The sequence below is a fragment of the Coffea arabica genome, chromosome 11c, assembly GCF_036785885.1.
Source record: "Coffea arabica cultivar ET-39 chromosome 11c, Coffea Arabica ET-39 HiFi, whole genome shotgun sequence".
Lineage (NCBI taxonomy): Eukaryota > Viridiplantae > Streptophyta > Magnoliopsida > Gentianales > Rubiaceae > Coffea > Coffea arabica.
The window spans coordinates 5,113,872-5,140,229 of record NC_092330.1 but is presented as its reverse complement, the minus strand read 5'-3'; the positions used below and the strand labels follow the sequence as shown (position 1 = coordinate 5,140,229).

Here is a 26,358-nt window from a genome sequence, read left to right as displayed (position 1 = left end):
CAAATCTTGAGAGAGTTATGTATGACTTTTGAAATTATAGGGGGTTATGTACAAAAATACTAAATCATAGGGGAGTAAAATGCAATTTGCCCTAAAAGATAAATCTTAGTCTTTCGCAAATCAATTGCATAATTGTGCCTATTTTGCGCTGCAGAACTTTTGCATTTTGAAGCGGACTTGACTTCCTGTGTGGCAAACCGGAAATCATGTGAAAGGATGTCCAAGACATGTCAACAATAGGCTTAGTTAGCAGTACCAGATAAAAAAATAGGAAGCAATGCCTTGACTAGACTTTTGTGAGGGTAGACAATTTAGACGTACACACGGAGAAGATCCGACATAATAATGAAGCTTATGAAGAGCTAGCTCAAAAGTATTCAGCAAAAATCATGTAGAGAAAGAAGGTGAAAGTATTCAAGATTAGGACAATTTTTTTTGAATTTTAAATGCTGAAAAGCAAGGACAAATTAGAGACAAAGAAACATGGCTAAACCATGAATAAGCTTCAATTTTGAATAGCATCAAAAAGAAAAGTAAAATCGACTGTGAACCCAAAAATGCCCATTGCTAAAATTTGTCAGTGTACATAACTAAAAAAGAAAAGAGCAACTCATGTATATATAACAAGAAAAGAAGCAGAGGAAATAAAGGAGAGAAATCATATTCTGTCAACCAAATAGGACCCGTCGTTTAACCTGGATTAACAAAATTGATATTGAGATTTCTTGTGAATAATTTTATATCCGGTCCCATGGCTAGAGGAGGGATCTTAGAATGCTTGCCGTTGCCAAATTCAATGTTCAAATCCTGGATCTTACAGTTGAGGTAGAAGGGTGTGAAGAGTAATATTTTAAAAGGTGAAAACATTTAGTTGAGCATTTAATGTTCGCTAAAATGAGACAAAAGCCCCAGGGCAAGGGGCGTAAGCCCCACAAATTTTGATTTTTCTATATATTTAAAAGGATAAAAAATATATATAAGAATAGTAAATATATATAGTATATAATAATTACTAATAAATACAAAATCTTGATAAAATTAAAGAAAATTATAGAAACATTATAAGAAAAAAAATCATAATCTTGCATTTCAAAGCATTTTTCTTAAAAATTTCAAGACGACAAAACGTTCAAATTATAAGGCTAACGATCAATTGTTTGAAGCTACAGCCTATGTTTCTTTAAAAACAAAATCTAAAGTCTAAATCAGTCATTAGTCATCTAGTCATGTTAGTAAACAATAACTATACCTTGACATCAACAAAAAGGAAAGAAATATAAGAAACAAAGTCATAAATGCTTCTACTTTATATATTTTTTTTCAAACAATTTTCAAAGAGAAAACAAATGAAATCCTTTTTTAAGATTAATGAAGAATGAATGAGATAGGAAACAAAAAAAGAAAGAAAGGAAAGCAAAACAAAGTTCAAACTTTTTTAAAAAAAAAACCGACAAGTTCCCGAATGCTTGACGCCCTAAATGCCTAGGTGCATGCCCCATAGAATGGGGCAAATGCCCAAAAACACTTGCGCCTTATTCAATTGCCCTGTGGCATTCGAGGCTTGCCCCTCCCTAGGACTTGCCTTGGAGGTCACAAAAAAAAAAAGCCTTTGAAAACACTGGTGGAGAGGGGGGGGAGGATTTTTTTTTTAAAAAAAAAAATCTAAATCCTTAGGGAAGAAATCATAATGCTAGAAGTTCCATCTACCAAACAACATAAATAAGGAAAATTGTAATCTCATGATACAAATTTCTAAGTCCTTTTGGCTAAACTTTACATGCTGAAGACTTGTTTCTCCTTTTGACCACGTTAAGAGACATTTATCGGAAATCCCTCTTCCTAGTTATTCCAATTAAAGCCTCTTTTCCAAATTAACTTGACAACGGGCCAATCCTACGAAAGCATAAATGCTATATATATAGTACCTTTTCTCTTTTCAACATATTTTGGACCTATACTTCCTAGTAGGATTGCTACTTTGCTTGTGACCACTTCCATTCTTATTGTTGGGAACCACAAATTGATGTTTCTAGGTAGTTACTAAGAAAATAAACAATGTCTATACATATATACTGTACAATGTACTTTATAATGCTGTCCTTTTAGCAGTACAGAAAAAGCATACATTCATTAAGGACTTATTGTATCATTATTGTATCAGTAGAATATACCTATTTAATCATACTCCACTTTGCATGATGTAAATCAGCACTAAAATAAGTAATATAAGAATACTAATTGTACTTTTTTTTTTCTTAAAAAAGGGTCACCCCATTCAAATTCAACGTTCGAATCCTACTAGTTTCACGTTGCAAGTATGAAATAGTTAAGCTTTTGCTAAGAATAATATCACTAGACAAATAAGTGAAAATTTTGGGCACGATATAAATTAACTTGGGCACTTTTTATTCATCAAAATTGGGTAATTTGCTTAGATCAAAAAATTGATCGCATAATTTAGCACTTGCATGTATAAAAGTAGGAAGGAAAATAAGTTTGATTATAGCAACCTCTTGGTCATGACTTGCGTACATAATATAGCCTTTAACAATCCAAAAAAGCAAGTTTTTACCACAAAGATGAAATCGAGACACTGTTATAAGAGACACAACAAACCAAAAATTGCTCATAACTCCATATCATCATAATTCAAATAGCAGTGGAAACTTGTATTTGTGGGGTTTCTTGTCAAAAGGTAAAAAGAAGTCTCCAAATCGTTGGCCAATGAGGCTATGACCAAGGGACCATGCAGTTTCTATTTTCTACTCAAAACCGTCCAAAGAATGCTTATGACAAACTCTTTTCTGACTGTTGCCACTTGGGGAGGTAAGACAACAAACAGTAAATGACAATCAAATATAGTAATGATCTCCAGAATATTGGATTTTAGTGTGAGCAAGTAAATTGTGGAATAATTTCCTATGAATTTAGACACTGTCATGTACATTGATTGTCCTCTAAAAATGAAATATCGTGTTCTTAACTTTTAGTTTTTGCATTTAATTCTTGTTAAACAAGATCCAATCAAGTATCACTCCAATATTACTTACCAAAAAAAATGGTATCATCAATATTTTCAGGAAAAAGTACCTCCAATATTTTTGAAGTGAACCAATCAAGTGGTCCAAAACCCCCCAAAGTGCTACCTCTAAAAGGAAAAGAAAACCAGACATCACATAGCAATATATGACTACTTGTCTTCAAAACACAACACACACACACACACACACACACACACACACACATATATAGTCAATTTCTGACATGTTCAGCCTTGTGTGTATATATAGACACACGTACACAACAAACAAGTGTGTGTGTGTGTGTAATTAGCAGTTTAATTAGCACTAGACAGACAACAAAAGACAGTCAATCCAATATAAAACCTAAACGTACAGGCCTAACCACAGAAGAAGAAGCCCACCACTCAATTATTTCCCACCTCTTTCTCAAACCCCACACCGGTTTCTGGCGTCCCCCCCACCTCTCTCCCGTCTTCAAATAAGCACTTCTCAAAACCCAAAGCAAATAAATTCCCCACCATTCCACCCTTTCCCCAAAACCCAAAACCTCAGTATTCTAGTCTCCACACCCGGACTTTTAAGCCAAAAAAATGCTACTTGTGTCCTTACAACCACTACTACAACTATCATTTTCCTTAGTTGTGGTGGTGCTACTACTATTCCTGCTAAACCTTTCTTTTTTGCCAACTTCAGCCACCACCGAAACCGCCACCTCGGCCGGCCATGCAATACCTTACCCAGCCTTCGAACACTTCCCTGTAAGAGAAACCATCTTGGCTACCAAAATAACCAAAATCCAGACAATACCAACGGATGTGTTAGACGATGAACTGAACCAAGAACACAAGCAAAATCATAGTAGCGGTAATGGAAAGAATGAGAAGTGGAGGCTTAAGCTGCTTCACAGAGATAAGATGGGATATTCCCATTTTGTTGATCATCATGAGCGTTTTCATGCCCGCATGAAAAGGGACGTCAAAAGGGTTGCTGCCATCATTAGTAAAATTTCAGGTGGCGGGGCCGCCGCAGCAGCCGCCACCAATGGTGGCGGTGGGGAGAGTAAAGAAGCTACAAATAATTATGGGGTGGAGGAATTTGGGACGGAGGTGGTGTCAGGGATGGAGCAGGGGAGCGGAGAATATTTTGTTAGGATTGGCGTTGGTAGTCCACCAAGGAACCAATACATGGTCGTTGATTCCGGCAGTGACATTGTGTGGGTCCAATGTCAACCTTGTAATTTGTGTTATCACCAATCCGACCCGGTTTTTGACCCTTCTCTTTCCGCTTCGTTTGCTGGGGTTTCTTGTGGATCCTCAATATGTGATCGGGTCGAAAACTCCGGGTGTCATTCAGGCCGGTGCAAATATGAGGTTATGTATGGTGATGGATCATACACAAAGGGCACACTGGCCCTCGAAACACTTTCTTTCGGTGGTACCACGGTCCAAAATGTGGCTATCGGATGCGGTCATAGGAATCGGGGCATGTTTATTGGAGCTGCCGGCTTACTGGGTCTTGGAGGAGGATCAATGTCGCTTGTGGGTCAGTTAGGTGGGCAAACGGGTGGAGCATTTACTTATTGTCTTGTAAGTCGGGGCACCAGCTCGTCCGGGTCATTAGAGTTCGGACGTGGAGCATTACCCGTGGGTGCTGCATGGGTACCGTTGCTTCGCAACCCACGGGCCCCGAGTTTCTACTATATCGGGCTGTCGGGTTTAGGGGTCGGAGGCATGCAGCTACCTATATCCGAAGACGTTTTTCGGTTATCCGAATTGGGAGATGGTGGTGTGGTGATGGACTCCGGCACAGCTGTCACAAGGCTTCCTACGGCAGCTTATGTGGCTTTTCGCGATGCATTCCTCACGGAAACCGCCAGCCTACCTCGAGCTTCCGCCGTTTCAATATTTGACACGTGCTATGATTTGAACGGGTTTGTAACGGTTCGGGTACCAACAGTATCATTTTTCCTCTCGGGCGGGCCAATCCTGACCCTTCCGGCTAGAAATTTTCTAATTCCAGTGGATGAAAGGGGTACCTTCTGTTTTGCTTTTGCTCCATCACCCACGGGACCTTCCATAATAGGAAACATCCAGCAAGAAGGCATTCAAATTTCTTTTGATGGATCAAATGGATTTGTAGGATTTGGACCTAACGTTTGCTGAGCCAAAAATTGTAAAAAGTGAGTTTTGCTTAGTCTAAAGTTTAGTGGGATATATTGTACTAGGATACAAGGTTACAATTATTAGTATGACATGTATGGTATGAATATTATATGGTTCTTTTGTTCTAGGCATGGAATGATTATTATTAGAGGCCTAAAGTGTGTTTTTGCTCCTCAAGAAGGAGAAAAGGGAATGTAATAACGGTGCTATACAAAATCAACTTTCTAAGGATCCATTTTTTCTTCATATTCCCATGCACGGTTGCCATTAGTTCACATTTCACGCGCAAAGGTATGGAATTAGAGGGCAAAAAAGGGCAAATTGCAGCCAAGGCATTGATTATATAGAAAAGCATGCCTTAAACAAAAGTCAAATCTTGGCTGTAGGACAGATGAAGTCAGTCAAAAGTATCCCACAGAAAGGCCATTCCTTCAAGGTTTAGGGCTCTTTCTCTTAGGCAAGAGGATCCAAGAGAATCCTTTTCACTTCTTTCCTATATATATATATAGTCCTGAGTGAGAGATGGAAATGGCTAATCACTGAGTGAGTGGCCACTAAAATGAGACTAAATCCCTATTTGGCCTGTAGGTTGAGGATTCGAACTCCACTTGCAGTGAAAAAAATTCAAAAGAGGTGCCAGAGTACCCCTTTAATCTAATCAGATTCTTATACCTACTAACCACTTATACACAATATCTTTAAATTCTTCCTCTAACTAGGTTATAGAAATATTATCGTTAACATAAAAAAAAAAAGAAAAAGAAAGGTGGAAATGGTTCAAAGTTGCTACTGCGGAATGGTCAAGACCCTGACAAAATACCTTGCTCATTGCCCAACACCCCACCAATCCTTTTCCAAATTTTCCTAATTTTTCCAAGATTCCTACCTCACAAAAAACAAGATTGGCAGTTAAAATGATGAGAGGAGGGATCCACCATGCAGGTGGACATGTGAAGCCATCACTAGGGGTTTTGGTCTACCTTTCTTGCAGCCTAATTGGTACATTCATCCATTCAAGCAATGACTTTTGCAAAGGAGTCCGCTTTTTGCCTCTTTTGAGATATTGACATCCAAATATTGCTCTTTCTTCAACTGGAGATCATAATGAGGATAAAAATGTTTTAAGGCTTTATCTCAAAACACATTCTGATTTTCAGCTGAAATGTACGCAACTGAACTGAACATCTCTTAATGCTACATTTTTTGTTGTCTCAAATTTTACCACACTGGGATAATGGAGGACCTTTAGAGGCCCACAAAAGTTCACAATTTGTTCATGAAATTAGTGAAAGGAAGGGAATCAATAAAAGCTAATTTACCCTTTTGCTCAGACGTTATGATCCTGCTCCTTGAGGATATACTTCATTCTTACTTTTGTATTTTGGTTGTTTTGTCAAAACAGTTTAGCTCCTAAAAAGTTATCTACTGTTGGGCTTAAACTAGAACTGTTTTAGGGCATTTTCTAGAACTGTGTTCATGAAACTACTATTGGGTTTAAACTAGAACTTCACGTAGGACCAAACTCATTTTGGTGTTCTATTTTTTTTTGGCTGGTTTTTGGGAGGGGGGGGGGGTTTAGAGATGCATAAATTAAAGTAGAACTCCCTATTTACTTCAATTGATTGCACCTTTTTATACCCCGAAAGGAAAACAGATACACTTTCAGAAGAATTTAAAAATACCAAACAAAAGAAGAATTTAAATAGTACGAGTCTCTACAGAAACTGGGAGCATATTCTCTTCAGAGTACTTGGTCAATAATCTTGCTTAATTACAAACAATTAGTGAAAGATAATTAGCGAGGGAAAAAAATAAATGTAAAGATATGATTCACTAAATAATGACAAATATATAGAGCATGGAGTAGTATTATATACACTTCAATTAAGTGCTTAAAAACATTTTTCTTCTTTCGGGACAATACTGCAGGAAATAGACTTCAGATGCAGTTATCACTACAAAATATATATTCCTATGCAGCTATGCTGGCAAAAACATGAAGCAATGCTATTGAGAGGGCATAGTGGTCCTGTTCCTTCTGCAAGGTCTAATGCTAGGGAATGGAATCAGGAAGATCCCTGTTACAAAACACTGCAAATATTGAGGCAAATGTACATGGGCTCCTTTTTCGAATTTGCAAGGACGGCAAGCTCAGCCGTAGCAGCATTTTACCAAGGGCCAAAACTTGAGTAGACCTGATCTTCATAGATTCAATAGCTCAAATTGTGCCACACTATTTAATGAAATGGTGTGACACAATCTGAGCCATTGAGTTTTTAAAAATCGGGTTTACTCGAGTGTAAGCCTTTAGCAAGATTCGGTCATCCAGGATTGCGTTTGAACAACCATTTTTGCCTACTTCAGTCTTTCTTTACATCAGCTAGCTCTTAATGCCGGTTTACTTCATTCGTTGGATATGATACTTTAAGCAGCACCTGAAATTCAACAAACTGCAGCAATATACACAACTCAAAATTGGCTGCTTCTCATGATCCTATTACAAAAGCTTTTGCTTCTATATCCAGTTGCTTTAACCTAAACCACAAAACAACTAGAGACATAAATCCCCCTACATCTGGCATCGAAGCAAGAGCTGAAATGCTGCAAGCCTGCTGATAGCTGCACTTCTAACATGTCTAATATGCATTACTAAAAATATGAAACATCTGTACATGAAAATTAAACATTTTTAATCGATGTAAGCCAGAAATTCGCATTTCTGGCTGCAAAAAACCAGTTGCCAACCACTAGAAATGCACCAAGATATAGCAGTCCAATTACATAATATGGCTGCATACTCAGGAAGTGCAGGTGCACCAAAAATTTTTTTTTTTTGTGGATGTCATCATTCAGCAGGTAATCCACAATTTTTTCAGTGTTCTTCTAAAGCAGGCCATTTGCAGATGACCGTGTCTGCCCTGATTCCCCCTCGAACAAAAATCTGAGATCATCTATGGTTAAGCGAGTTGCAGAGCCACCACTTGGATCTTCACCAAAAGCAGATGCAACCATTTTTCTCTTTTCTTCCTGAAACAGAAAAGGGGCTAATTATGGCATGACCAATTAAGTGAAACTTGCATGGCAAAGACAATGCAATGATTACTAGGGAATAAAAATTAGTATTAATACATAAAAGACTAATTTACAAAGAAGCCCCAGCAGTGAACTCATCAAAACAACCGAACTACCACTACGTTTCAGTTGTGAGACTCTGCTCAAAGCTAGTAATTGCCAGAATATGTAACGTATTTTATTTCAGTCTACAATAATCCCCATGCACATAAAAGCCTAACACTTGATCTCTTCTGATCACTAAACCACCTTCATTATTCTGTCGTAACAATTCTACTCAGAGAGACCATAGCAGCGAGCTCTTCTCAACTCTGGAATTTGAAAGTGATGTGTAAATACCATTTTTTGTTATTCCCAGACTAAAAGAGCCCAAGGGGATGGAGTCAGACCTCCCACAATAATATCCTCCAGCTCATTTTCAATATTTGAGAGTCTCTAAGACTAATTTAAATTCATAAAAGAGATTTGGCAAGCAATGATCTTTGACTTTTAATAGTGGAAAATTTAATCAGGACAACTACAAAATTTAGCCAGCAAAATGGGACTACATCTATCTGATTACCAATAAGCAGAATAACCATGATGTTAAACATGCACTTATAAAGTTTGAATTGTAAGTATATCTAAGATATGCCTTAACAAATAATCAGGAGAAACCAAATTATACTTTTAAAAGACGTTTCAAACTTTTCAAACACTAACTTAAGTTAGAATTAACATCTACATCTTTATAAGAGAATTTAAAAATTTAAATGCAGCAAATTTTGATCTTCACTGTGTTATAAATATCAAATAGATAGTTGGATAACATTGGCAGTGTTTTACTCTTCTTTTCTTTTCTTTTCTTCTCTCTCTCTTGCTTTTGTTAATATTATAAAACTGACACCCAATCAGTACCCATTTACTCCACAAACATTTGCCAAAATTTTCTTCTTGTCATTCTCCCATAACTATCATTTATTACGGAGTTAACTCTATACTATATTTAGAAATAAGACCCAAAAAGAAAATATAAATAAACACTTCCAGTTCTCATTCTTCACTTTTTAAGTACACGAACTCACACACAATCCTTGTGCAGCTAAGAGAACAAAAACTGTTATAGCAACCCTGTCATATGACATTGTAACTCTATTGTCTTGGTTAATCTTAGTTAATTATCATAACCTGGTCAATTGGTTAAGCATCAGGTAAAGGTACATGTACTGTTTGATTCACTTGAAGACGAATGACAAAAAGCTGCGCCAGGGCTAGTTTCACAATCTCATTCTTCACTGTTCCTATTGAAGAACGTATTTTCTAGAGCAGGTCCTTTAACTGGTTCTTCAGCAATTTCTTAGTAACCATACATTACCCGAAATAATTTGATAGAGAACAAGGGGAATTAGAGATGGGCAGTTTAGACAACAATCATGACCAAGAGGAACCAGGAAAAAAAAAAGGTGATTCAGGGAGTCGTGCATACCTTGCTTCTTTTGTTGTCTTAGCTTTAAGTGCTACACATTCAATAGGCCCAGCATATATTAAATAAGGATACTGTTTTAGAAGACCATATCTATGGGGAATAAACTATACATTTTTTTCTGCAAATTGGAATTTACATAGCAAGAGTTACTAATTAGACCAAACGAGAGGTACAATGAGCAAGGTTCTTTCAAGTGAAAAAGATGAAAGTTTATAATATATCACAGGCTACTGACCAATAACGATGAGCACTTCACTCAGGAAAAAAGGCACTATCAGAAATTAGCCAACATACCCAACAATCAGACCTTATTACATAAACAAAAAAATGTTATATTTTACCTGGAGAGCTAAAATCCGATCTTCAACAGTATCCTTTACGGTTAACCGTGAAACAGTAACAGGACGGGTCTGTCCTATTCTATGAGCTCTATCAACAGCCTGATCTTCAGTAGTTGGATTCCACCAAAGATCTAAAAGAATCACATGACTGGCTGCCACCATATTAAGACCTAGATTTCCAGCTTTTAAAGACATTAACATAACAGTCACCTGCAAGATTGTAAACAGTATGATATATAGAACATACAATAGACAAGTAAACAAAATAAAAGACAAAACACAACAAAGGATCCACTTCACATATAAAAGAGAGATGATTAGAGCAAGAAAAAGGAGCACTAGTACACATGTAAAGTTCTACCATAGTGCTTCATAGATGTTATCCTGTGTCCTCGTATATCTCATGTAGAAGAATAAACAAGCCTTCTCCCAAATCTATATGCATGTGTGCTTGTGTGCGTGTAGACTTCTTATACATATCAGTGCCCCATATGCTATTATTTGGCGTGCCAGCTCCTCTAGAAAGTACTTCATTGTTTTTTTTTTTTGCTTTAATTTATTAGAAAGCAGGTTATGCAGCTTTACCCATAACAGCTGTATGAGTATTTTGCGGCCACAACATGCCATTATTTTAGGAATTTGACTAGTCTAATAAATAAATATATTGCTGCATTCAATATACAAAATCCCCCTAGTCCATAAAATGCAGACACATCATACAACTAATTTGACCATTTCAGAATTGGATATAAGTGTGCACAATTTGTTATTCAAGAAAGAAATATGGAGAAAATAGAAGGTGAAGACAACACTCATGACTTGAGCAAACAGCAATCCAGACCATTTAGTTCCACAGTTGGTAACTTGGGAGTTCCTTAATATCTCTAAGGAATGGGCTGACATGAAAGACATACTGTTAAAAAATAAAATCTCAAAAATCAATTTATCATGAATTGGGGAAACAAGATTTTAACCTCGGGATTGGTGTTAAATTCTTTGACAGCCCTGTCTCTAGCCGCTAGAGACATTGTACCATCAAGCCTTCGGTACTCTATACCAGAACTGTTAAGCGAAATCTCAACCAAGTCTAGCATGCTTGTCCATTGGGAGAACACAATAGCTTTTGTTTGTCTGGAAATCTGTGAATAAGCAGCTCCATTTCCTGATGATGAAGCATCACCATTCAGTTGCATTTCATTTCTTTCTGAACTAAGACTTAGTTTACAACATGACTGTATAATATCAAGGGCAGCTTTGATTTTGGAACTATATTTATCTTTGAGCACTGCTGATTTTTCATCATTTCCTGATATATTGGCATGATAACTGTCAAAGTCGCTAGATAGACATTTCTGTAATGCAGCTTTGGAAAAGATAACATCAGCACTAAGTTGTTGTTTGCATCCAGATTCAGGACATGTAGTGTCCTCCCCGGTCAAGTAATCTGACACACACTGAAAGCAGAAAACATGCCCACAAATAGTAACAACTGCATTTTCAGGTGGATCCTGCAAAAATAAGAAGCAGAGGAATCAGATTAAGAAAGTAGACAAAGTCAAACAACATCAAGAATTTCTGTGATGAAAGGTAAAAAAACAATAACTACACAAAGAAGAACAGACAACTAAACTGACACTGGAGAAGTTTAGAATGCTATAAACCTCAGTCATTCACTTACCAAACATTCACCACTTACTAATACTTGTGAGATGTTCATCTAGAATATCACAAAAGATATAGCACAGTCTTCTATAAAGTAAAAAATGGCACAAATACGTCATAATGCCACATTTATAAGAACAAGAAAAAGTAGCAAAGATTAGGAGAATCACTTAATTAAAGCATTATCTTAATTCAAGAAACATGTAAACATGGTAAAATAACTGCATAGTGCTTCAATACCTGAATGTCTGTGCCTAAATAGGATAAGTTTACCTAAATGATGTATACAATAAAAAGTTATCCTTTACATATGCATTATATTCTTAATATGTATGTAGACATTATGCACACATGGTCCCAACTTCCCCAATTAGCTTTTCAGCACCTTATCAGTAAGATTTTCAATTCAGTAAAATCAAAACTAGTGTCACTGTTGGATGCAAAAATATGAAGCTTACGAGGGAAGCACAATATGCTTTCTACTCCATTTGGTTACTTTCACGTGGCGCTTCTCTAACAATGTTCAAAAAGAGCCAGAATAAGATGTATGCATGCATGCATGATCATTATAAAATATGCTCTAAATGCTGTAACATCCTAATCTCTGAAGTGATGTTCTATGTTCGTGTCGTGCAGTACCCGTGTCCACTACAAACACCAAACTGCAACTGAACTTGTCATTGACCAAAGGCATCAACATATTGCTAGAAGACAAAGCTGCAATAAGCATATAAGCGCAAGACAGAATGAAGAAATTCTAAGATGAAGGTTAAAAGAAATAGGTATGAGAAAGGAGAGAAGGATGATGATTGAACTCACATTGCATGAACCACAGATGGCCAAGGACATTTCAAGTTGACCCAATAAATATTGAATTTTTTGTCTTGAAAGCCTCTTCAACGTTTCTGAGGACTCTATTCCCACAGAATCAGAACTAAATCCTTTGACAAGTTGTGGGTGATCACAAGCCTGGCGAAGGCGTAGAAGCATCAATAGAATATTTGCATAATTCTGATTCACGGTGCCAGCAGCAGCATAAGCCTGCAAGCAAAGTTCAACACCTTAGACACATGGAAAAAAACTTGAATGAAACCCATAGACATGGTCTAAAAATCTGGTATTTACCCAACCAGTAAAAATTAAAAGGCCAATGCAAACTCATGTTATACAGAGGATATCAACAATGAACTAAAGACTATATTCCATTTCCAGGTCAGAGAAAAATCACTCCTTTTTTCCCTGTTCATGCAGAACAAAAGCACAAACCAAAAAATAAACGAAAAAAGGGGAAGAAAATAAGTTGAGTATAATAAATTCAAGAAGTCCATGTAAACAGTTTGGAGTGCGTTATTCGAGATAATGGTTACAACTTGAAATAAATCAACAAAACAGTAAAGAATCCACTACTGGATAAACTTTGTCCCTTTTTAACTCACTTGAACCAAGTTCCTTGACTTTAAGAATTTCTAGAATCTTCAAATACTTCCAGAGAATCGCAAATATGTTATCAAATGTTTCTAAGTGAAGCAATCTAATGATGGTAGAGGCCACAGGTTTTTCCAAAAGTCTCCTTAGATTTCATTATTGCTGCTATTCTCTTTCCTAATTGCTAATGAACTTTTTCAAAATTTTGTGACACAAATCTATTTTCCAAACCCTGGCATAAGGCCTATGGCATTCTAGATGCGACTCAGAGAGCAGACTCCTCTTCTTTCCAATCTCAACCAACAAGGAACAAGTGCATCTTTTACCCTGCAATGCTAAAATACTAAAAAGACCAAAATGCCAATAAGATTGTCAGCGAATCATTCCTATTTGACATTCAAGATATTCCAACCATTTTAACCATCAAGCAACCATGCACAAACAAACCGCCCCAAACCCCAGGGGGGGGGCAGGACCACTTTCCAGCCAGCTTTTAACCCAACAATTCATTGCAAACCAGATACAACATGGAAGTTACCGCAATTCTAACTTAACATAAACAAAACTTGCCAATGCTCTAGACTCAAGTACTAAATTCTGCTATAAAACATTCCTAAAAAGAATAAACAAGCACCTTGAATTGCGAGCGTGAATCAGCTTCTAGCTTGTTATAGAAAGCCCGTTCCTCAGCAGAGAAGTCCACCTTGGTCAAACATGTAGTTTTGGGTGGTAGTGTTATTATAGGTTTCCCATCAAGCAATGTTCCTGTGACAAGCCAAAGATTATTAGCATCTGTGTACAAGTGATTTGACAACACATCAACAATAATCAGTCAAATGTAAAAAGCAAATGTGCAAGCAACAAGAGGGACTATGAGGAAAGAAGACTAGAGGACTTCCCTAAAGTTTCCCAGCACAAGCAGGTTATTATGCAGATAAAGAGTGAAAAGGAAGACAAATGACATTGACATACTATATCCCTGTACATAGAGCATGCAGCAAATTGAGACAAAAATGAAAAAGCAACTTTAACAAGACTCTGGCATGTGCCACCAACATAAAGGTAAATAAATACAAGGTACATTTCACTCGTCATTTTGCAGAATGAAATGATGTGTATACTTCGAAAGCAAAAGTCCCATATCAAAATTAATTATCCAACTTGAAGGGGAAATCAGAAAGGTTTCTTCAAAGAAAAGAAGGAAAAAAAAAGGAAAAAAGAAAAATACCACAGCATGATTGCATCATTATAAGTGACCAAAAATGTCACGTAATTTCTATTTACAAAGAAGAAACCAATGAGTTTGTCTCACTCGATCAATATCACCACCAAGAACATGATGGCTGAGAGAGAATTTTCTTTTGTTTTTTGTTGCACTATGGTTATGATGCAAAAGCATGATTACTGAGAAAAAGGAATAAAACCTGAACTAGAATATCAAGACGGACACCGCAAGCGGATAATTTAAATGTTTTTGCCCTAAAGCTCCATCAATCAAGAATATCTGTTGACATTAATGGGTGATGTCTAGTTCAATAATCAACATTCTCAGCACTGAAGAACATTTTAAAAGCCACTATACTGTGAAGAAAAACACACTCTTTACAGATATTTCTCCAACCGTAGACAGTACATTCTTCTTTAGCAGAAAAATAGATCCATTGACAAGAGAAAAGAAGTACATATAACAAGACTGACAACTACTAATTTTGAAAAGAACTTTTAACAATTAGAAAAGATTAGCTTAGTATACAAGCATGAAAAGAAATACATAGAAAGAAAAGCAATTAAACACAATTTCAAGGAGCAAAACTGCTCCCCAGCGAGATCCAATGAATACTAGAAACAGTTCTGTTCTGTAAAACCTGAATCCCACCAAAATTTCCCAAAAGATCTCTTCCCAACTATATCAAGTGATGCACATTGAGCCCAATGAAACCAGAAACATCACGTTCAGTTCCAACAACATACCAAATCCCTCTCAATTACTAGACACGACAACTAATCAGCAAAGCCCGCAACATTCTCAACCAATTAAGAAAAAGATGCTCCCTAGGCTTACATTTTATGAGTTTTCAATATTAGTGCACTGATAACATGTTGTTGTTGTTATAATAATAATAATAATAATTAATTATCATTATTATTATTATTATTATTATTATTATTAATTGTCCCTCAAAAAGCCATTTGTTTTAGAAGGGAAAACCTGGATCTTTTTAGAGGACTCAGTCTGCCAATATAATTACATCAAGAAAGAGAACCAGTAGCAAATTTCAAACATGATATGTGGAATCTGGAAGAGCAGACAAAAATCATCATCCAACTAAAATCTAAATCCAGACAGGAGAATAACGTGTAAGATGTGGGATGACAAAGAATAAGAGCAACTTCTTTCTTAAGAGATATGCATATATGCATTTATGTGTGTGTGTGTGTGTGTGTGTAGAGAGAGAAAGAAAGGGAAGAAGGAAAAACAAATTCAGGCATGATGAACATATGGAAGAAAACAAACACTCAGGTAAGAAAGACAAAGTTCAGGATTTACACATGAACTTCACAGAGATGGAGAAGGGAAGAAACCATTAGAAATGTCTACAAGGTGGAAGAAAAGAAAAAGAACTGCTGTGAATGATTTTGGAGAAATGCATGTCTGACACACAGAAATCTTAGCATTCTGTCCACTATTTTGCTAGCCAAATTACGAATTCCATTGATTTGCCACACAATTTGATTCTAGAAAAACTGCCATGATCCCCTGTCAGAATCCATGTTACTCGGACTCTACTCTTTGCCCTGCCATACCCGTGTCCAACCCTTGATTTTGTACTAAAGTAGCCATGCTTGCGGGACCTGTAGCCAAGTTCAGGTAACATAGGCTACAATGCCGTTTCAGAATACTAGACCCATGAACTCTTCAAACGTTATGTCAAAACTAACTTTCCAAGATAAGTATATTAGCTCCCTTTAACCAATAATCACACATCAAGAAAAGAAACAATATGATTCAGTGAAGCTTCTCTTTGTAACAACTTTATGTCTGACGAAAATTTAACAGCACATGGTAATTGGGTCAACAACCACTGGTAAGTTAAAGGATAAGTAACAAGAACCAATGAGTTGAAAAGTATAAGAGCAGATATTGTCAAAAAAACAAAGACAAGATCATTAAAAGGTACTGCCATACTCTAACCAATTCCATTTTTATCAATTTAACTCAGCCTCACCTATAAAGTCATGAGATTGTGAAATTATGCTCCATTTCTCAATCACTAACAGGATACCCAGCTGACTCACTAAGTTCTCCTTCTCACATATTCATTAATGCTTCAAGAGTACAATGTTTTATATCCTAGATTTCTGTCACAAAAGCACGGAAAATTGTTGGATTTTCAACAGCATTAGACACTACAATTGTATAATTCTCCCTTCTATTGACTGCTATAGCGAACTAATGTCTTTGCAATACTTAGAAGTTTCCATACGGTATGGCAGTCATTAAGAACTATTTATGTTGGCCTGTTCTTAGACCTAATTTGCTTTGTGAGGAACTTGAACTTCGAAAGCAATCTAAATTTCAACTTTTCAATTGCCATGTTAGGCTTGGTTTTCTGCTGTACTAGAAGGAAAGTTACACCTTAAAAACAAGGAAAGTAGCGGTAGGATAGCGTGGAACTGAAATGATTTCCTGACGATTTTAAGTCCTCCCAAAAGGAGATCAAAAACCCAAAAATCACAAAAGAGGCAAGGATCCACTTCAAGGCCCCACCTCCCCCTCCCCCTCACTTCCTCTCTCTGTGTCTCTGTGCATGTGTGTCAGCTGCCTCCTCTGTGCCTTCATCAACAATCCCTCCTTTTACGGTAGCCCAAAAAGGGGAAAAAAATTCTAGAAGCTATCACAATCCTTGTCATATCATCCTTATGTCCTACCATAAGCTTAACCAATTTCAACTTATATCAACCACCTATGTTGCTCGGACCCTCCGTTCAGCCCTGGCGCACCCGTGTCGACACGACACAGGTGTGGGTGTGGGATCCGTATCAGATGTGGTCAGACAGATTTGGTGCGTTGACTGTTTCGGACTTGGCTTTCATCTAAAATTGCTATTCATCCGTGTGCTTGTATCTTTGTGAAAGAGGTAGATACTTTTGACTTCAAGAGGATTGCAGAGATTGGAAGAGGATTGAGGCAAAGATGAAGAGGGTAAGGATGCATATGCAGAGCAATTTCCACGATCTAATTATCCAACCTATCTTTGTGCCGTGTCCACATACCCGTGTCCACATATCTAGACGTGGCCCCATATCCTAGTTTTCAGAGTTAAATGAATCCAACACCTAGATATGTACCTGTATCCAACACCTGCACCTCACTCTGAGCAACATAGTTAACCACCATTTTCAATCTGAACCTAACATAAAACCAATTGCTGCTACATCAATTTTATTCATTTTGACTAGATTTCCAGATAAAAGAAGCCAAAAATCATACATTTAATTATTGATACTTTAGCCATTCTTTTGCACAAGTTGACTGCACGAAGCCTTATCTAGCACTTTCATGCTCAACAAACAATAAAAACTTTCCATGACGCATAAGTTGCAGCAATAGGAAATCCCCAGTCTAGTGGGACTTTTAAGTTAAGAGAAAAGAGAGGATTTTCTTTTTAAGGAGAAGAGAGAAATTTGACACCTCCACTTCCCATAAATCTTAAAGAAGAGAAAGGCATGCCGCTCAATGACTGGGTTGGGCATCACCTCATACTTTTCATAGGAAAATAGAAAAACTCCAGCCCACAAAGCAGCACAAGAAATGGAGAAAAAACAATGCAACTGAAAGAACATGCATTCACACTGCTTTGCACAAATAGAATCCAACACAAAAATTATCAGGTTGTACATATTCTGACCTTTATATCTACAGCAAATACACTATTCCAGTTCAAACATGAGAGCTACAAGCCCCAAGTTATATATGTGTGCTTCCCACAAGCCAATGCGACCAGCTAATGCCCACAACTAAGACATGAAGAAGAAGAAAATAAACAAGAATAACAAGAATCAGTGCACCTTTTGTTCGACGCAACATTATTCCCCTCAGGACGACTTGAAGCTTTGTGTAACCACGAATCGAGTCTCTAGATATCAGAAGCTTAATGTTGGCAATAAATTCTTTGTACTGTGAATATGGATGATATCTCAGAAACCTAAAGTAGCTGAATAACTCATCAATTGTATTTTGTATTGGTGTTCCAGACAAACACCACCTCCTTTTTGCTCTAAGTGTGCAGCAAGCTCGAGCAATTTGAGTCCTGTGGTTTTTTATTGTCTGGGCTTCATCTAAAATCACCCTGAACCAACGCACACTCGCAAGTGCGCCACCATCGGACTGAGTTCCTCTTTTACCTTTCTTTACCTTCTTATTACAAGATGCTTTCTTCTGCTTCTTATTCACATGAAACTCAGAAGATAATCCATATCTCTCTCCATTGTTATGGTCATTATCCTCCTCCTCAACCAAAGGTTGCTTGGGAACTTCAATCGTCACAATTGCATATGTTGTTAAAACCACATCATACTTTGCCAATTCAGAAGGTTCCCTCGTCCTGTTTCCTCCATGATAGATTAACACTGAGAGCTTGTGTTCCTCAGAGACTTTCTCATCCAACTCACGAGCCCATTGTCGAAGCACACTTGCTGGACAAATAACTAATGTACCAGCTGCTGGCCTCTTATTGCGAAACTGAGTCATGGAACTACTCGGTCCTGAAAGCTCTTCCAAATCGTCAGACTCTCCCTTTATCTTTGGCTTCTCAGGAGTGCTACCAGCATTTTCTTCTTCATCATTATCCAGATTGAAGGCTTCGGCTTTGGTAGTAGATAACTTCTCTGATTTAGAATCCTCCTGTAAAGACCTATGCTTTTGTATGAGTGCAATCATTGAGATGGTCTTACCTAGGCCCTGTAGGATAATAGGATCATGAGCCAGTGTTACTGTCTAAGGTTGAAATTGGTTATATGCAAAGTAATGCAAACAACACTTTATATGGTATGACCTGATCATCCGCCAGAATTCCACCCGAGCAATAAACACCCGCTGTTTCCCTCTCCATCATCCATGCTAAAGCAATTTTCTGATGAGGGGAAATACATTTTATCCTTAAGATCTTTAAAACTTAAGAATATAACAGATTACTCAAGGTAAGGTTGGAAACCTGGTGCCGAAGCAGAGAAACTGATAAAACACCCTCAGGCAGATCAGTTTCACGTGTAGGTTGGTTAATACCCTGCCCACAAAAAGAGAACAATATGTGTTAATTCTCCTGACTATTAACTATTTGGTGATTCCATATATCAAATCTAAATTAATAAAGACAGATCCCACTTCTCAAGAAAGTTCATAAATTCTAAGCATCACTACAACATGTTGCCTGATGATCAACAGCATACAAAAACTTTTAACAGCATCAGCAAGAAGATATAAGAGGCTGCCACAAGCACTTCGCAGATCCATACTTACCCAAACAGGTATTATCTGTTATGAAGAGCTTCAACTATTGACTTCTACAGTTTGTTCCAGTTAAAGCAATGCTACTTTGACCACATCACAGATTTCTGTTTCAGCTTTTACATTATTCATGAATTACTCAGGATCCCAATATTTATAGCAAACTCACATATTGAAACCAGACAATATTCAAACACAAAGGATGGAATCCAATGCTAAGCTTTTCTCTGATAGAAGCACAAAACAAAATTAGCGCAGATGATAGACTTCCATTAACTTGTTCCAGTGGAGATGTCTCAGCCAAGCCGTTATATCATTCAAATGTATTTCATTATTCGGAAAAAAAATAAAAAAGACATGCTGAAACAAACATAGAATAATCTTTTTGGACCACAACTTCTACATTATTGTTCCCCCCCCCCCCCCCCGGGGCTCATATGCAATGCATTATAGCCAACATATTCACCAAAAACACAAGACAACACTTGATATATAGTGTTCCACCCCTTTTGAACTTAAGTACCCAACCTCAAGATGACTAACTATGGCTAGCCCTTCAACCTAATTCAAAAATTTCACACTTTGGTTATGCAGCAGGAATACGGTGTGGGGAAACCAGTTAACATAAATTATGAAGGCAGGTCAAACCAGATATAACAGAATTATTAAACAAAGGATTACTGAAACTTGCCTTTAAAGCTGCTTGTAAAATCATTCTTTCATCATTTCCAGCTTGCCTTTCTTCGCCTAACCCCCTATGAGGTTCACTCAAATTGGCATAAGTAGCTGAAGTATATTTACCATACGCTAAAGATGGAGGTAACATCCTACTCCCTCTGTTTTCATACATAACCGCATCATCAGTGCCCCTGCCAAAATGATAATTCAAGCTATTGGTTGAATTTGGCCTAGTGGACTGGGAAGCGTTTCCATGACTTTCCCGAAAGTGACTACTAGACACGTCCTCAACCAAATTGTTTGATCTGAAATTGGGCTGGGAAGTCTGGACCGATGTAGGATGCGTCCACCTCACCCGCTTAGTAGAACGCCATTCATCATCTGTAAAAAGGACCAAAATTTGGAATTAACAGTCCATTGTGGATTCTACGGCCAAAGTTTAGAGGAGGAACCATCTTACCATTATTACTCAAAAACTCTGAGCTGTCAACTCCAGCTGTATGTGAATAGGAAGTTCCTATATAGCCACTAGTGGTTGCATGAATTGGGGCTTTTGAAATACCAGGGGAAGTAAAATGCGATGAACTTCCATTAGAAGCAAATGGTCTTTTAGGAGATGAAACTGTTCGAGATGGACCGCCATTAACTGTTAAATTCGACAAGCATTAATTTAAATCATTTTCAATATACCAATCAAAACCTTCAAACTTTGGCATTTATAAACCTGCTGTATTTGATGGAGATGGCATTGCCCATGATGGAAGAGTCCTAGCATTGGATGATGAAGTAGAACCCCTACCTACGAAATTCAGCAAGCATGCACTGATGTCACAATTCAACAATCCAGTTAAAACTTGCAGAGATTGACATCAAAATCATAAAGTTCACCAGCCATATTTGACGAAGATGAAAATGCCCAATTAGGAAAACTCCTAGCATTGGAAGATGTTGCAGAGTCCCTTAAAGGCGACTCATCAAAATATTCATCTATCTCCCGCAAAATAGAATCGTCAGATGAACTAATATCAATAGGATCTACTGAAGCCATTCCAGCTGAATGCGGATTTTCTCTCGCAAAGACCAATTTAGAAGAGCTTCCAAACAAGGATCCAACCTATAATTAACTATCACAATTACGTCAGTTATTCTGACCAACAAAATAACAATAACCTCAATGACCAACTGTGCGTAAACATGAGAACAGACAAAATCTTTACTCACCACACGCCGCAACGGTCTCAAAAGCAATTCTGCAAATGGCCAATAAAGCCAGGTCTTTTTAGTGGAGTCCACCCCAAAGTGCAGAGGATCTCCATGGTCAGACATCTAAAATAAATGCATGTCTCCTGAATTCCCACAGCTCCTTTAGGGGAGAAAAGGGCCCAAAAAAAAAGGCACATTCCACCCAATAAAGGGCAAAAATAAGCAAAAGGGCAGATAATCCAGTTAAAATTTCAGTCCACATGAGTATGCATGAATCAAAAATAAAACCATCAAATAAAAATAAAGCTGCCCTACTTTCCATTCCCAAAAACAATTGCAACATGAATGCAAATAAACTATAATCCCAAAATCCACCAAATGGTCACCTGGGCCAACATGAAACATTCATCTTGAATGCAATCACAACATGAAAGTTTAGAACAGAACCAAATAACAAAATGAAAAGCAAAAAAGATCAAATTTTTAAAGCCCAAATACAAGAAGTATAAGAAAAGACTAGCAAATTCTCTTCAATGGCAAATCAAATTACCTCTATAAATGCTTTCCCAACGAAATATCAAATGGGCCTTTCTTAAATCAAGCATTTAGCACAAACAAACAAATTTCAGAAAAAAATAACAAAAAAAAACGCTAATAAACAGAAGAAGGGCTTTGTTCAAAAATATACCAGTTCGGGTGGAGTGTTGTATCCTCAGCCAACAGCTCACTGATTATTTAGTCAGAACTAGAAAAGATTACAATTTTTTGTGAAGAAAAGCAGTAGGAATTATTGGGAAATTCTTCTACAATCTGAAGCAACTGAAAGAAAGGAGGGCGGGTTTGGGACCTTGGGTTTGTGCTTCAATTCGGGTTTTAACTTTGAAAGTACACTTTCACTTGTTCGTACGATGCTGCTGTCGTCTCCTCCATCTCCATGACTCCCAAAGATTATATTTATTTGTACTTTTGGCCCAAAAGAGCCTTCCAATACGTAAGCAACCGCAGAAAACGTGCACTTTATGAAGGCTAGTTTTCGTTCCAGACCCTTTGAGGTATGAGATATTGTAAAACTTGCTAAATCTTTGAAACAGTTGCAAAATGAACCCCCCTTATTTCTTTGAGAGTAAAAACTTGATTTGGATGTAAAAAGTCTAGGCAAGAGAACGGTAGCGTATGGTAATATTTGTAGAAAAACCTTTTGAGATATGTAAAAGTCTTTTTTCTTTTTCATTTTTGTCTTTCTTTTTTCTTTTCCTTTACTTTTCTCTTCTTTTCTCCTTCCTCACATCATTATTCTTCTTTCCCCCTCTCTCCCCGCTGTTGACCACCATCATCAACACCTTCATCAAAGTCCTCTTTTCTTTTTTTTTTTTCTCTCTCTCTTCCCTCCTCTCTCCTCTCTCTACTCTCCCCCTCTCCTCCTTCCTCTTCCCTTATTTCCATCCTGCCTTTTCCCCTAACATTTCCTTCCCTCTCCCTTCTTGCCACCTTCCCCCTCCTCCTACTCCCGTGCAATCTGGTCACCCGACCAAACAGCAGGAAGGATAGAGAGGGTGGTGAGTAAAGGGAAAGGAGAAGGGAGGAGAAGAGGGAGGGGAAAGAAAGGAAAGACAAAAAAAAAATGAATTGTTGGTGCCAAGGAGATGGAGGGAGGGGATAAAGGAAGGGGAAGGAAATGAAAGACAAAAAAATATGAATTACTAGTGCCAGTCGGCAACAAAGTAGCAGTGGGTTAAGGAAAGGAGAAGGGAGGAAGAGAGGGAGGGAGGGGAAGGAAAAGAAAGACAAAAAAAATGAATTACTGGAGCCGGCCGGCAACAAATGTAGTAGTGGATTAAAATAGGGAGAGGAAGGAGAGAGGAAGAAGAAGAAAGAAAAGAAAAGAAAAGAAATATATTTTTAGTGTAAGTAGGAGGGTTCAAACCCAAAACTTTTGACTTACACTCGCTCCCCCATCATCGGAAAACTTTTTCGTGTGTTTATTTAAGATATGTATTTTCAAATTTAGATTTTTCTAACTGATGTCCTTAGAATACTCATTAATACACATAGTATTCACCTAACCTACCATATATATACATATACTAACAATTATTATACCCTTTTATATTTATATACTTTTCCTATTCAATCTTGTTTACCATCCCTTGTATTTATTTACTTTTCCTAATTAATTTTATAATTCCAAAAATATAACACTTAAAATATATTTTAACAGGCACCCATTAAACAAATCATTAAAATATTTTAGAAACTTTTTGACGTTACCGTAGTTAAAATTATTAAAAAAAACTTGTAGGATAAAAATTTAGCAAGAAACTCACTTGCCAAACAAGGGTCTAGATTTAGTTAGCTACTTAAGCTTTTGCTTAGCAAAAAAAAAAAAAAACAAAAAATAGGAAGAGACAATGAATCATGTCTTACATAGATAGGAGTTATGAATATAAGTAACTCACCAAAGTGTTTGGTAACAAATATTAGCATTAAATGCACACTCAATGTGTGTGCAATAAAGAAATAGTACATAATATCTATGGTCATATACTTTATATAAAAATTTCATTGCCAAAGCAAGCGTTAATCTTTTAAATTATTTTCATAAAATAATTTTACATTGGTAGTTAATAAAATCTGTATGATAAAAAATAATTATTAACAGATAATGCTTAGAAGTGAAAACATATGCTTACATAGTTAGAAGAAAAAAATACCCCAGGTGGTTATCTTGACAACATGTGTGTACATTTTTTTTTTAACATGTGTGTACATAGTTAAAGTAAAAGTAAATTTTCTTAAGAGTAAAAATAGAAGTTTATAAAGTGACAATAAATGTTTACTCCAAACCCCTTCTCCTTCCTTTATATATTGTAAGTATAGATAACAAATTTAGTCTTCAATAAATACAATGAAGCAAATTTTCAATTAGTTTGATTTAGTGATGGAACTAACTAGTGATCCATGTGTATACGTATATAGGAATGCTCTTAATTACTATTTCACTTTTTTCACTTAAAACTTGTATAGGAAAGAACTCTTATCATAAATATTTCCTTTAAAATGTTGTCGTAATAATCAAGAAAAAAGTTGAGAAAGTTAAGAAACATATGAGGTGCTGAAATGTCAATATATGTCATGAAATTTCAAGTAAAATTTAGTATAGGTACTAATTTTTTCATTTTTTTCATAGTCTAAGTAGGAGGGCTCAAATCTGAAATCTCTCATTTGCATTCCCTCCCTCCAATCCATGTAACTGTTAATCTTAGTCCCTAACTTTTGATTTTTACAAAACAATTGGATGATATTAATATCTCTTCAAGAAATACTTTCACCTATGAAGCAAATTTAATTCAAAGAACAAGAGCATTTGAAAGAGATAAAGGAAGTTGAAAGCTGTTGGACGCTCGTGAAGATAACATCGTGTGATGCCCTCACTTCTCCCTGAAGTGAATCAAAGGGCATCGGCGGGACACCTGCCCAACTCTCGCCAGAACTCGATACAAATTCAATTCAAACTTAAGGGTAACTATCGATACTAAAAGTCGAAAATATAAAGAAAGTTCACTACCTTAATAAACATTCAAGTCTTACATTACAAGATATCAAAAGTACATCTCATTCCCAATATATACAACTTTCAAAAGTTGTCTAGACAAATGCATTCAAAATTCTAATCAAACGTCCACCAAGAAGACTTTTCCATAATTCATTCAATTCCATCTCTTATTAAGGAAAACAAATCTAACGGGGTGACCGAATGCTCGTGAGGCCAAGAAACACAAATGCAAACACGTAGTCCAAGTAGCCACAACAATTATGCAGTAAGTGAAACTAAAGTTCGAGTAATTCATATTTCAAGTAGGAAAATAAGTAGAAATAATTCAAGGATACTGTAGCTCTCAGGAACTAAATTCCACATAGTCGAGTCAAGGTCTTGATAAAATCCCATGTTGACACTCCGTCAATCACATAAGTATCAAATCCTGTAGATACACCACTTTTTTCGAATCCCGTCACCTTTACACCCCCTTACCGGGCCCGCTCATCAAAGTTTTGATATTACTCGAGTACATCAGGGCAATACTACACGAGTATGTCAAATAAGATTTCTACAATAGATCATACTTTACGAATATCTCATGGTTTACTAAGCTTATCGACCAAGCCCACGCTGGCTCGATTTGCAAAGTTAGCCAACGAGTTTGGGCGTCTCCCGAATACGAATATGAATATAAGTCGATGAGCAGTACTCAAATTAACGATTCCAAATACGAATCACATTCACATTATTTCGTACAAGTCGAATACGAATTCATATAGCAAAATTCGAATATAATTTCATTTGAAAGAGAACGAGTGCGGTAAAATACACACTCGTCTCTAAAATTCCAAATTCACATAACGGATAAGAAGCAAGTTAAGCACTTAACAACAAATTCATGCACTTGACACTCACCAATCAAAATGAGGGAGTAAGTGCTCAAACAAGTTTTTAGGCATCCACTTCGAGATTCTCTTGAAGGTCCCCTTGAGCGTCTGAGCAAATAATAATTGACTATCACACACTATTACTCACAAATCCCTTGCTAACAAGGAAGATTGTACACTTGTACAATACTAAGAAAATGTCATGAAAGAGAGCGTTAATTACTCGTAAATCGAGACTCAAAAGTGGGATTTAATAACATAAAGAAAATTGATTTCCTTCATAAAATCAAATTTAAAATGGTCAATCAATATCGAAGGATAGGGAAGAGTTTCCAAAAACTCATTTCCCATCGAGTCGGAAAATTTCAGTTTTGCACATCAAATTTAGAAAAAT

General features: G+C 36.8%; 2 protein-coding genes across 3 annotated transcripts; one reads left to right on the top strand and one right to left on the bottom strand.

The window, feature by feature from the left end:
* The first annotated feature begins 3,316 nt into the window (after positions 1–3,316).
* Positions 3,317–5,431, top strand: LOC113716379 (protein ASPARTIC PROTEASE IN GUARD CELL 2-like). The gene has a single exon (XM_027240679.2). It carries the CDS (start codon positions 3,614–3,616, stop codon positions 5,183–5,185), a length of 1,572 nt encoding a protein of 523 aa, XP_027096480.1. The 5' UTR covers positions 3,317–3,613; the 3' UTR covers positions 5,186–5,431.
* Positions 5,432–7,014: 1,583 nt separating this feature from the next.
* Positions 7,015–23,351, bottom strand: LOC113717040 (helicase-like transcription factor CHR28). Of its 2 annotated transcripts, XM_027241686.2 has the most exons (15): positions 22,387–22,528; positions 22,228–22,284; positions 21,558–21,699; positions 21,225–21,450; positions 21,061–21,135; positions 20,797–20,982; positions 20,350–20,717; positions 19,366–19,437; positions 19,207–19,284; positions 18,221–19,112; positions 13,785–13,915; positions 12,545–12,766; positions 11,038–11,571; positions 10,064–10,273; positions 7,015–8,212 (listed from the first exon to the last, which is right to left on the bottom strand). In XM_027241686.2, the coding sequence occupies exons 3-15, from the start codon at positions 21,660–21,662 to the stop codon at positions 8,069–8,071; spliced, it is 3,243 nt and encodes a 1,080-aa protein (XP_027097487.1). In that variant the 5' UTR covers positions 21,663–21,699; positions 22,228–22,284; positions 22,387–22,528; the 3' UTR covers positions 7,015–8,068. The 2 variants fall into 2 exon arrangements, with proteins under 2 accessions (XP_027097487.1, XP_027097489.1); XM_027241688.2 differs by having other exon boundaries at positions 21,225–21,460; positions 22,228–23,351.
* Positions 23,352–26,358: the final 3,007 nt, after the last annotated feature.